Raw genomic sequence first — 13,014 nt, forward strand, 5'->3', positions numbered from 1 at the left:
GTTTTGACCTGTTTCTTTGCACGAGACCTCCATTTAGACATGCATTCAAGGTCCATTGACTCAAGTCAGAAATACATCTGCAGATACTGTATCTGCACACAAACTTAATATTACTTTGTTTCATCCTGTGTTTCAATAATGGCAAGTGCGAACATGGGGGTAAACTGAATTCCGTCTGGATCTGGTGATCGTAACTGAATTGTTCTCATTCTGCACAGGGTCACTTTGTGCATTCTGACTGTGGAACAGATGTTTGTTTACTGATGATTTGATTTAATGATATCTGCACTGCTTGTTAAAAGGACCCTCACCATTTCCCTGAAGAACATCTCTTTCTTCAGTTGCTTAGTTTTAATGCCTGAAGCAGCTTTTCAACTAGAGCTTAGGCAAGATAAGTAATTGTGTTGGGTGACATTTTTTGACAACAAGATAAAATGCAAATCTTTAGACGATTCTTCCCTTCAATAATCAGTATATAGATAGAAAATATTTTATAATGCACTTGCTCAAATATTGGCAAGATCATTGCGGTTCTGTTAGAAGGTCCATTCTGAAAGAAGAGTGCTTACTTTAGAAAAATAATAAGGTGTTTGGCAATGACTATTTTACATCAGAAATCTGTCATAGAATTGTACAGTCCTTTTTTCTGGGCTCCTGGTTCATTCTTGTTTTTTCCTCCCCATCCCCCAATTTCACAGCTATGAGACATTTGTTACATGCCATTCGCATGAGTTGTATTTCTTGCTCTAAGTTGGACATAAAAGTCAGTGGAGTAGAGTAGTTTGGCTCCATTTCAAATGCAAACATTTGGCCCCTGCATAGCGATTGCTAACGTTTTAGATAGCAAGAAATGTAAAGGCTTTTTTTTCAGGGGTGGGGGTGGTGGTTGTTGAGAGGGGATCAAGAGGTGTGGCTGCTAAATTGAAGCCAGACCTGCGATGATTAATTTCAAATAGCTCTTGCAATGTAATTTTTATCCGGCTTTTTGAGAAGAACAAGAAAGTGGCAACTTTCAGGTAACAGTGATAGACCATCAAACTGTATTGGTCAAACCAGAAGCAAAATGCAAACTTGTCACCATTTTTCCTGAATTGCAGCATTTTGATGGCACACAGAAATTGTCAAACTTTTTTTTAATATATAAGAATCTATAACAATATGTTCTCTAGAAAAGTATTACTTTTTAAGCTCTTAATGGACTGGGGGCTCCACTTCCATTTTAGGTCCTTTTGCGCCTCTTTATTACCCAGAGCCAAAGTGCATACAGTATGTATCTTTCATCACAAAATCAAAAATGTATGTTTTGACCCGTGGAATGAAGTTGCCTGTCTACCTTCACTCACATTTTTTAGTGCCTCCATTGCTGGTGGGCATGGACTGTTTTTTTTGTGCCCTGGGTGTGGAAATCTCAGTTGAAAAGGTCACTGTTGCCAGTCGCTAACCTCCAAATGACCCCTTGACTTTACAGTCTGAAACTGCAGGAGCTGTGAAGGAGCAGGAGCCTTTCTGTACCGGCACTTATTTGCTGCTGTGGTGATAAAACTTCAGACAGCCTAATTGATGGGCTTGCTGACATAACAATACCTTGTGAAAGCAGAGAGTGGCAAAGCCTGGTCTTCATTTACAGACAGCTGGAAGGGGTGTTACAATTTCTTTCAGAAGAAAGCAAGCTAGCTGAAGCAATGAACTTTTACCATGTTTGTGCCTCTTGTGCAGACAGACATTTCATCTTAAATACTAAATATATTAAAATGGTTGACCATAAGAAGACTTTGCAATCAACAGATGCCATAGCAAGCAGCTGATTTTACTGTGCCTTTAATAAATCAAAATGAGAAAAAATTAAGTGTGTTTTCAAATTGAGGTGTAAAATCAACCCTTTTCCTGTTTGTCTTAGGTTCATTAATGCCAGGAGAAGAATAGTACAACCCATGATCGACCAGTCAAATCGAGCAGGCAAGTCTCAAGTAGTTACTGTATTCAAGTCCCGCAGGCACAAATCTTCGTCAAGTATTTTCATCAGGAGTTCCTTCACCTGGTAAATAAACCCAGCAGCCAGGCGTTCTGGGAGAGCTAACAACCCAGAATTCCAGTGCAGGGGGAAACCTCACTAACTGATACCAACTGGAATTTCCACCCTCACTTTCCCAAAGCTGCTTTGATTTCTTGTTAATGATGGTAATTGGGCAAATATACTTGCACCACAAATAGTTTGCTGAGTGGGTGCTGTTGCTGCAAAATCACTGGTTGTCTCTCTCAGCCACTGGTGCCTTTCCTTACTGCTCACAACTCCTGGGAAAATGCACTGTTATTATGCCCCTGCTGCTGTTTATTTTACTGTTAATTATAGCTATGTATCCTTTAAAATGATTGTGGTTAAAATAAACTGAAACACAATACCCTGGTTAATAATTCTAAAATAAAATACAAGCCTGAGTATCAAATAGTGTTCCCTTTCATACACTATTTGACGAGGGGAAGAAAATATAGTCCCTCATTAACCAATATAAATTATTTTCTTTATTTTTTTTGAATCTTTCTGGTAAGAATGTTTAATTTCAGTCCAATCACTCGTTTTAATTTGGCTCACATACAAATTTAAGTCTGTAAGCATGTTGTGCAGACCATGGAGTTGTGTGCTTCTGCATTGCCGGAAGCTTTATTGAAGTCTTTTATTGTCACTCACACTGCTTTGATTTGATGTTGATTTACACCCGCTGCTTTACTTCAATATGTAAAGTGCTTCTTATTTCTGTGAATTGTGTACAACTTGTCAAATGTACTTCTTGGGGATCAGAATTGTTATTGTGCTGTGAACAGGATAGGATGGGCAGGGGCTAAAGTCTGAATTTCTTTGACAGCGAGAAAGAAATTTGGTTTTATTTGTCAGGGGAGTAAGAGTTAACCTCAAAGCTGCATGACAAAACTCAGTAAATTCAAGATGGTGTGGAGAAAGTTTTCCTCTCTCACTCTGGAAGGCACTGACTCTAACTGGGATTTGGATCCACAGGTGCCTTCTGAGTACCTTCCCCAAGTTTCTTCATGCGTGAGAGGCATCGCAGTCAAACCCAATGCTATCATTACCCAAAATCAACACACACATACACTCAAGAACAGATTATTGGAAAGAAGCTAGGACGGGTAGGCTTGGATGCTTTTTTTCCCAATTTTTCCCTCCTGTTCCCAAACCCGGGAAAACTATTTTTAATGTTCCTTCCTTGGCTGAGGTGAGGGAACTCACCACAAGCTACAGTTTTGAGTGTAAAAGGAAGAATTGAACAGCTGTAGGTGTAGGGGTATGGAGCTGCCTTAGGCATAATGGGCTGAGTGGCCTTCCATTTTGCTGTGAAAATCACTGATCCTATCAATCTGGGCTATAAATGTCAAAGCCGTACTACAGCATGCATTTAATAAGTTAGAGATTTAAGGAACTGTCTGTTTAATTTATTTTTAATCATCATAAATTGCGTACTATTCATAACACTATTCTTAGTTTTATGTAATTTGATGGTATTGATTGAATAAATCCACTAAATGTTAGGCTGGATGTCTTCATACTTAGAGTGCAATTAAAGAAGGTGTAGACAATAGTCACAGTTAATTATCAAGGGACAATCAGGGCACAATGCCTGACTAAGTAATCTTTAATTTAAGAGGCATTGACAGCACAAGCAGGGAAAAAATCTTACCCTTGGACAAAATAAGTTTCCAGATCTTCTAGGCATTGAGGAGAGGAGCTACCGTTGTTTATACCTTCGCAATATAATGTTGCACCTTTGAGTTGCTAAGAATGTTCAAATCTGGGGAGATGCTGGGTTGTGGGGTAATGGTTGATGGCTTAATTTATTTCTTTAATTCCATTCATGTTTTTTTTGTGCGACAACGTATTGTGTTTGCTGTTTCAGGAGTAACTGCTGATTGTTTGGTATGTCTTTTCTTTCTCCTCTGTGTCTACGTTTGACTACAATCAGGTTTTCTTCTTGATCCTTCAGTAAGCCAAGGAGCAGCATACAGTCCAGAGGGCCAGCCAATGGGAAGCTTTGTATTGGATGGTCAGCAACATATGGGAATTCGGCCTGCTGGTAAGCCAAATGTAGTTGGCCCACATTTTAAATGAGGCATCATCACTTCCTCCCCCCCTCTCATCCACGTCACCTGTCATGTCCTACCATCACAAGGTTTTTCTCCTTGCCTGCTGCCTGCCTTGCCTGTCTTCTTTGCACCCAAGGGGAAACAAATCTTGCAGACAAGAGATTTGTGAGGAATTTGTCCACCCCACGGATCCTAAAATACAAAAAAAAATTTTAAAAGGGGTCTTTTTCACTATCTACTAGTCGACCTTGCTGATTTTCTGGCATCTTCTTGGATTTTATCTCCCTTCTAGGACCTATGAGTGGAATGGGCATGAATATGGGCATGGATGGGCAATGGCACTACATGTAACCTTCATCTAGTTAACCAATCGCAAAGCACGGGGGAAGTAAGTACAACTAGGCTGTTTATTCTGTCTATTACTGTAGTGCATTTTTTAAAAATTCCCACCCACCCATTCCTCCATTTTTTTTTTGCCTTGCCCGAATTTGCATGCTGTTCCAGTGAAGGGCCAGTTGTAATTATTTATCTCATGGCATTTGACACCATCCCTCAAACTGCAAAAGGTCAGATAACTAATTTACAGTATCTAGTGCAAATTAGGTCTGAAGTCATTTGGATTAATTATGAAGCCTAGAGATTCAAACTCAAGCAGTGGATGAGCAATTGGGACATTTAGGGGAAAAGAAACAACTTAAGGGCACCCAATTGACTTAAGAGAAATTAACCAGGCTTCATGAAACGATATAAGCAAGAAGCGAGACTGTCCTTTGAGTGACATAAATCTGTCAGGAAACGATTGATTCACAAATTATCTTATGTAAAGATGAAATGTTGCAGTGTGCAATCTACAGTCTGGATGTAAGGCATTGGAAATACAGCGTCTCCCTCATTGGAGTTTCTCCCCCCTCCCTCCACCCCATGTAGGCACATCCATCACGTCCTGCGGGAGATTTAAACAAAAGAGACAGGAAAGTAAAGAGAACCAGTGGCAGATATTAAGAGATGACTGCAAGTGAAGGAATGGATTTGCCAGTGAAGCTGATTGGCTGCAGTCTAAGTAATCCATCAGCTGGAGTGTGTCCAATGTCTGTGATGTTTGAGGAATTCAGATACAGCAAACACCAATACATCACATCGTTGAGGCATCAGACCATGAGGTTTTATTTACTGAAACTCTTGGTGAACATCGAGTCGAATGCTTACATCTAAAATAGGAGCAGGCTATTTCACTATTAAATAGCCTTCAGTCTTCTTGCATATTCTGTTGTCAGCAAATGATCTTTCCTGCAGTCACCTGACTGGATTGTTTTAGATTGCTCATAGTTTCATGTAAGATCTTTGAGGGGGTTACCATAATGTACCAGCAATGGAGTCAATTTCCTTCTGCCCTTCCTTCTCTGATGCAGTCAACAAGAAATGTAAAAAGCAATGTTCCCTAAAACAGTCATTGAGACAACATTTTCTCAGCTTGGATAATTCTTAATATAGGCCATATAATTTCTGGTCTGTTTAATTACATAACATATTTTATGCTTCATAACCAATTACATTAATGGCTTAATACAAACAATATTATCCTCCCTTTATTTGATTATGCAGCCAGACAATATGGTATATTTGGTACTTAATTATCATCATCCAGTGAGCATGCTGCTGTGCTAGAATAAACAATTGAGTTGGACATATTACACAGTGCAGACTGTGTTATTGTCTCAGTATGGTTGTACCAGTGTGGTTACTACTCCTCTACAGAATTACTTAACACAATGACAACAGTATACAGGTCTTTAGATACCAGTTTATGGTATCAAAAAAAAATCTGTGCGCAATTCTGTTGGTAAGTTCTAGGCGATGAAGAGAGCTAAAATTGTAACCTATGATTTAGACATTGATCACCAATTATTTTATCTTAAGATTAGCTGTAGCAAGATGGGTGATCTGATCAGATTGACATTTACTGACAGGTCCTTCTCACTATGCCCACATGCCACACTCTGAGAGCAACAGATATGACCTCACCCCCCCCACACCCAATCCCCCAGCTTCCTTCTGTGCTTCAAGGAGTCCAAACAAAATGCATGACTCAAATTTTTTAAAAAACTCGAAAAATACACTAGGAAACCATTTCACCAATTTTCCTGAAAAGACTTTTTAAAAAATTTGGATACACGGAGTGATAAAAGAGAGGGATATCAAGTGCAAGAGATCTTCTGCACACTGATCACATGTTATGTTTCTTTTAATAATCTCTTCTCTGGTTTTACTTAATTTTCTTTTTTTCCTGTCATTCCCTGTATTCTTTCTGCCTGAAACTTGATCCTTCTTTTTCATGAACCTGTGACCCATAAGTAAGATTGAACACATGGTGATTAAATTAATCATTTTGACTTGTCTAGTGTGATTTATTATTAGAAAATTCATGTGATTATGTAATACATCAATACGTAATATATCAATATAACTGCAATCCAATATGTATAGAGATGTATGTGTCCTGACCACATACAAACAACTATAAAGACATAAGGATAAGTTTTGTAGATATTTTTTAATGTTAACATATTACATTTGTGTATTTTTGTCTTTTCAGGTTTACAAGGCATGCCAGGGGACTATGTATCTCAGGGCGGTCCTATGGGTATGAGTATGGCACAGCCAAGTTACACTCCTCCCCAGATGACCCCGCACCCTGCCCAGTTAAGACATGGACCCCCAATGCATTCCTATCTCTCAAGCCACCCACATCACCCGGCCATGATGATGCATGGAGGACCCCCGCCTCACCCTGGAATGCCAATGTCAGCACAGAGCCCCACAATGTTAAATCCTGTAGACCCCAGTGTGGGGGGGCAGGTTATGGACATCCACGCCCAATAGTATAAGGGAAAGAAAAGAGAACCACAAATGTAAGACTAACTTTTGAACAGATGTTGACACTTAATGGAATTCCAGACGAGCTGTGATTTTGTTTTCTCTCAACGTCAACAGAGGACCAATGACAAGCCAAGGCCAATGTGACGTCAAAGGCCTTCTTCACCTGAACTTATCTCCAATGTTAAGTTCCTCTGGAAAAGACTGAAAGATTTATTACTACTGTAGCATAAATATAGGAACTAAGTTAACTTGTACATTTCTGTTGATCACTCTATTTCTGTTGCTTCCAATAGTTTTTAGAAAGAAAGTTATCCTTTTTCCACACTATGTGTGTTGTTCCCAAAATGGTTGTCCTCGTACAGCAAATGGAGTCGTGTTTCTGACCAGGTTGTCCAAGTCCAGCCAAGCTGCCATAGAGGAAGAAGCTTAATTGAAGATCTGTAGACTTCCTTGGATGTGGTACTAGGTGAAAATTTTTATGAATGCACTCATATACCTGATTTTACTGGATTGAATAGGACCTGCTCGATCCAAGTGAAGGGCCTGTGTCTGATCATGTCCTGGACTGACTCTCCTTCATAGAGCTTGTTGATGGAACACTGAAGATGAAGTAGCAGCTTCCTCCTATGGCTGTGGGTCACAGCATTGAGAAAATTTTGTCACACAAACTATTCAGAATGCTCTTGGGTAGAATTTTCTTAATGAAATATCCTTTAGCTGGTCTTGAACCAAAAGAAAGACCTTTTTAAATGAACTCAAACTGCTTGGAACAAGCAATGGCTACAAAAAAATACTGTAACATACTTGGTACAGAGAGTTCAGTATATTAATTGTTACATGTTAGATATCTATGTGTTTACCTCAATGAGAAATGACGAATGTTTTGCTAGTATCAAATCTGCTGTGGAATTGGTATTGTATGTCAATGAATTCCTTACTGTTATCAGCACGTGTCACTAGAAGAAAATGCTGTTTCCCTTGCGAGCTTTGTCAGATTACATAAATACTTGTATGAGGACTGTGACGTATGTTTAAAAGGTGTTCAGTCACAAATGCAGTAATAAATATTTCATTTTTAGATTTTTTTTCTGTTTGATAACACACCTGGAATGACTTCAGCTTTCTTGAGACTTTCCAATGGACTCCACAGGAAGTGTCTGCAGCTACAGGACTTTTTCTGTTTTATTTTCATTATTGTTGGGTTAGTTCAGTCCTGTATGGTTCCTTCACATTGTTTGCTGCTGAAAACAAGCAGTTGATGTGAAGCTTTATGTTTGATCCTAGAAGCTGGTCATATTCGGAAGATATGTTTGCCACTTGTTCAGACATGGCCACTATTTGATTCAAAATCAGGAAGAATTTGTTTTCTTTTGGGGAAACAAGAACTGGGGCACCTAGGTTCACTTGAAAGAAGTCTGTGGAGTATTTAAGAGGGTTTATATAATATATATACACAGGGTATCTTCTGTACAAAAAAAACTTGTGTTATACAGCGTTTTGTACACAACATTCATCAACAGACTAAGATTCCCAATAAATTTACCAATATCTTGGTCACAGGTATGGGGTTTAATAAAGTTCAAAAATGTTACCAGCTGACGTATCCAGCTTTCCGGAATTTTCTGTCTCTGCGTGTTGAGATGATTTCATCCATTACAAATCCCAGAAGTTGACTTCACTGGTAAACGTCACGGAAGCTCATTTTAAAGGGGCCAGTCGCACGCCTCCCCCCATCTAACTCGCTCCACCCCCCCATCTACTTCTCAGTGGTAGGATGCAAAATATCAGTTAATTTCAAACCGAATCTACCCCCCCCCGTCCGTAAAGAACAAACGGACCGAATTATCCCAAAACTTTTGCAAAGTCAGTATGGTGGCGGGTGGGGGGAATAATGGTATTTATGGAAATATGGAAAAACAGATTGGCCAGCATTTGACGTGAGTTATATTGTATCTAAAACCCTGGAGGTTTCTCCTTTTTGTTTACAGAGCTTCTTAATAAAAGTCTATTTAAAAAAAAATCAGCCTGGGTTGATACCATGTAAACGTGTTATGCAGAGGGTAACGGGCGAATGTTTAGACATTTTACAATTGTGCTGAATATTTTGGGTTGCGGGAAAGATGCTTCAGCGTGGCAATTCCAGTTTGCAAGCTGCAGGAACCAACCCCGCCATCTGCTGTGCTTAACTATAACATTTTGGAAACTGCCCTGCTTAGGAATTAAGTTATATTCATTTCATATCCCGATCCATTTTTTTTCCCTCCGACCCGAAACTTAGGAGATGTCGCAGTTTCAGTCATGGTAAAGGCGCTTGCTGCCTTTTCTGTTGAAACCTAGAGTCCAATGATCAAACTAATTCGCGGGTTCAGACTCATTGTTCTTTCATCTTTGCTGGGCCCTCCCAAAGAGTCCCTAGAACGTTCTGTTGCTCATTTACTCACAGGGAGGGTTTTTGTTTACAACCCTTTTGCAAAGTGATCAGTCTCGAGATCCGAGGCCAAGTGCCCATGTTCGTAACCATACTTCCCCTCATCAACCCCTGCATTTAATTTCATTCTGAATGCTCCCACTGTTTATCTGGCGTAGCTCCTTCTGAAGTGCAGCGAGACCCGTTGTAAGTGTAAGAACGGCGCCTGCGCCCAATTGGGAAATATATTTCTTCTCTTAACTTTATTGTTAATGAACCTTAAAAAAAAATGATGGGCGAGAGAGATACGAGACATATGCCTATCGTTGCATCAGGGTCTGGGGGTTAATCAGTTATAACAAACGATTTTAACCTGAAATCTAAGGTGGAATTGCTGTTTTCCACTTGTGAGTTTGTTAATAAATTTAAATAGTAGTTGTTTCTTAAACGGAGTGCGCTCCGACTTGCAGGTCAAGTTATTAATTTCAATGAATGGTGCAAAATGGAAAAACTGGATTGCCGTTCAAAATTGAAGGTCCTCTTAGCCCATTTGTTCTAAACTTTAAAATCACAAAGGATGACGAATAAATCTGGTGAGTTTAGAGTATTCTATTGCATCTTTCCGTGCTTTTTAAACCTGTTTGTTAGATGGTTTGATTTTCACCTGATATGGAAAAGCCATTTAGCAATCCTTATTGGGGGTGTATTTGTGTTGAGTAGAATGTGCAAGATTGAAGACTTTTAGCAAATACAAAATTGATATATTTGTCCAGAAAAAAAAAAACGGGGTTTTGTGCTGACGGGAACGATGCTGTTCGCTGGATTGCCTGGTAGGATCTGAGAAAGCGGAAAGTTTGATAAAGATTTGGTATCGACTACACGGCTAAATGTATTCTCGGGGAAATTGATTAAAATGAAACAAGCAGTTCCACTAAAGTAATTTAAGCGAAGAAATCTATAAAAATCAAAGTACAAAAAAAATACCATTTACATAATTGACAACTGCAAATGCAAAACTATTTTTTTCACCAATAAAAACAAGAAAAGTCATCACATTTCTTAAGAATTGATTGCCAGACGCAGACTAAAATATTAGTGAAATAAATGACCAGGCCTAACGCTTAATTTCTTTTGCTACAGACTCGTTTACACTTAAGAACGTGTTAAAACCAGCGAAGGGGAAAAAAGCTGTAAATTTGAATAGCCTGTATAAAGACTTTTCTGCATTTTGGAATTTTTAACCAACCATTTTAGCTGTAAACATGTTACTATGGAGACTCCTTGTATCCCAACCCCTAGAGCCCAGAGTGGGTCAGAGAAAACGCCGCTATTTCTGGAGATCATTTATCACTGTCACCAGATAATGATTCCCGCAGCAACCTCCTATTGATGTTTATAATTGCATTATCTCATATGGAATGATCAATGAAAACAGGAGCCAGGCATGGGATAATCGGCAAACGCCTCCAACAAAACAAAACTTCTTTGCTCTTTTCAAAAGATAAGCAAAAGAAAAATCTCTTTACAAACTCGATTCACGTTTGGGCTTAGCTTCAGTTTCAGAAATCCAAGAAGGTTACTGTGCCGATGTCTGAAAAGTCCGCAGATAACCACATGAACAGGAGAATAAGAATCAATTCGGATTGTGTTACCGCCTCTCACGGAAGTTATGACAAATTACCTGTGAACGCTTTCTCTGAGGATACTTAGCTATTATCTCAGGGCCCAACTAAATCAATGCAAATAAATGCTCGGACTGCACTGGAGTGACCCTCGGCGTGCGTGCGCACGGGATCGCCTAAAATACATTTTGTTTTGCCATAAAATCTGCTAGCCTTGATTTCAAACTATCAGTAGTTGAGCGTATTCTTTAATTATGTCTAAGGAAGGCTTCTTTTTCGGCCTCAGGGGTACTTCTTTGATAAATCTCCTTAAAATATTTACCAGTTGAAAACGAATGCGAGTATTTTTTTCAAAACAATTGACACTAATCGACAAGTTTGACTTTGTGACAAGTTATTCTTGAAGACACATCCTAATTAGAATATTAGTCCAAAGTACAGACTAACTCGTTTTAATATTATGATTTGGGTCATTTTACTATCTGCGGAATGAAATCCTACTGGAAAAAAAAGCTGCGCTGCATATTTATCACACGTCAATTGAACTCTGAGTCTATATATTACCATTCAATGTCGCTTTCCTTAAGCGAAATCGATGTCATTCAGAAAAAATGACTATCTTTCGCCCTTTTTATATGTTTTGCATCCGCTGTGCGGTCACATTTAACACTGAATTGCATTCAGTCGGAAGCCGTTACGGTTAGAGCAAGAACTGGCAACGGGAGTACCGAGGTTTACATTAAGTTTGTGTCAAATCCAAATTTCTGCTTCACTGCTGATGTGCTTTAGAAATCTTTATATATCCGTCGGTATGGTAAATTATTATTCCTGTTGACCTGAGCTGGATGTTGTAGACTTATTGGTATTTTTTTCTCAGTGCAACGATGCTTGTTTAATAGTTTTTGATTGTTCCCGGAAATGTCAGACCGTCTTTAAGATCAGGTTTTGCTTTGCTTCCAGCTCATTTCTTCTTCAACCTGCACATAATATATTGGTTTCAAAATCAGTCTTCACTGTATCTTCCAGCAAATTGGACTCCAGTCATTTTATTGTGAATACAATGGATTATCTCCCAGTGCGTAACTATAGGAATAGCGTATATCGTTACCTATGGGCACCAAGTCAGTTTATTGAAGAGTAAAGGAAAAAAAAAGTGCACATTGAAGCCGATAGTATTCTATATTGGTCATAAAATATACAAATATAAGTGACATCAGTCTATATTTGTCTCTGCATACAGGTCACACTTTGATGCAGACAGTATGTAACAACATAGCAAACCGCACTGAGAAATATTGAAACCAGTGCAAAAGACAACTTATATCATGTAAACCATTCAATTGGGGCTCGCGGGAAATAGAATTGACTTGAGTCACGTTTTTATCTCCTTTATCTGTTTAAGGAGGCTGGATGAGCTTTTATCCAACGGATTATATATGAAGACATTTTGAAATACATTACCTTGCAATGTGGATGTAAACAGTATGATTCGGGATGTCGGCATTTGTAATGTTACTGCGTTATCATAATTGAAACCGTTAGCTTAAAGATAAGAGGCAAATGACAGGAATGCTGAAAGAGCCTGTATTCCTGAAGTACAATCATTGTTTCATCAGTAAATGTGGATTTCCGGGCGGCACAATCAGATTACTGTATCTCCGTTCTTATATCGAACAAGTTAAAAAAAAAATAAAAATAAGCATCAACAGATTATTCCCCACAGGAAGCTCCGAAATATTTTGCATAATTATCCCTAGTGCGTAAATGCCAACTCTTATTTGCTTTTGACCAAGGCCGGAGGATGGAGATGGACGTAATGAATGAAGCCTAGATATTATTTGTAGTATTTTCCATCTTTATAGGTAACGTTTCTGGCTCTGTGGAGACTCTGATTTGCAATAAACATAAAGAAGAAATGCAGAGGAACGAATATCATTAAAACTCTTCCGATGTACTGACTCAACAACACACTCGTTATTCAAAAGTGCTTCTACAGCGGTGTTTTTAAAAAATTAT

General features: G+C 38.8%; 1 protein-coding gene across 9 annotated transcripts in view; it reads left to right on the plus strand.

The window, feature by feature from the left end:
• The window catches only part of meis2a (Meis homeobox 2a), a 113,095-nt gene extending 104,140 nt beyond the window's left edge, over positions 1–8,955 (plus strand). For 3 of the 9 annotated variants that reach the window (XM_072266903.1, XM_072266908.1, XM_072266943.1), the window contains 3 exons: positions 1,898–2,038; positions 3,993–4,082; positions 6,686–8,955. In XM_072266903.1, coding sequence (XP_072123004.1) covers positions 1,898–2,038; positions 3,993–4,082; positions 6,686–6,977 — 523 coding nt within the window. In that variant the 3' untranslated portion in view covers positions 6,978–8,955. Of the gene's footprint in view, positions 1–1,897; positions 2,039–3,971; positions 4,083–4,384; positions 4,481–6,685 lie in introns of those variants that run through there. The other 6 variants (XM_072266936.1, XM_072266950.1, XM_072266914.1 and 3 more) reach the window with 4 other exon arrangements.
• The last annotated feature ends 4,059 nt before the right edge of the window (positions 8,956–13,014 follow it).

This window comes from Mobula birostris, chromosome 1 (assembly GCF_030028105.1).
Source record: "Mobula birostris isolate sMobBir1 chromosome 1, sMobBir1.hap1, whole genome shotgun sequence".
Taxonomy (NCBI): Eukaryota; Metazoa; Chordata; class Chondrichthyes; order Myliobatiformes; family Myliobatidae; genus Mobula; species Mobula birostris.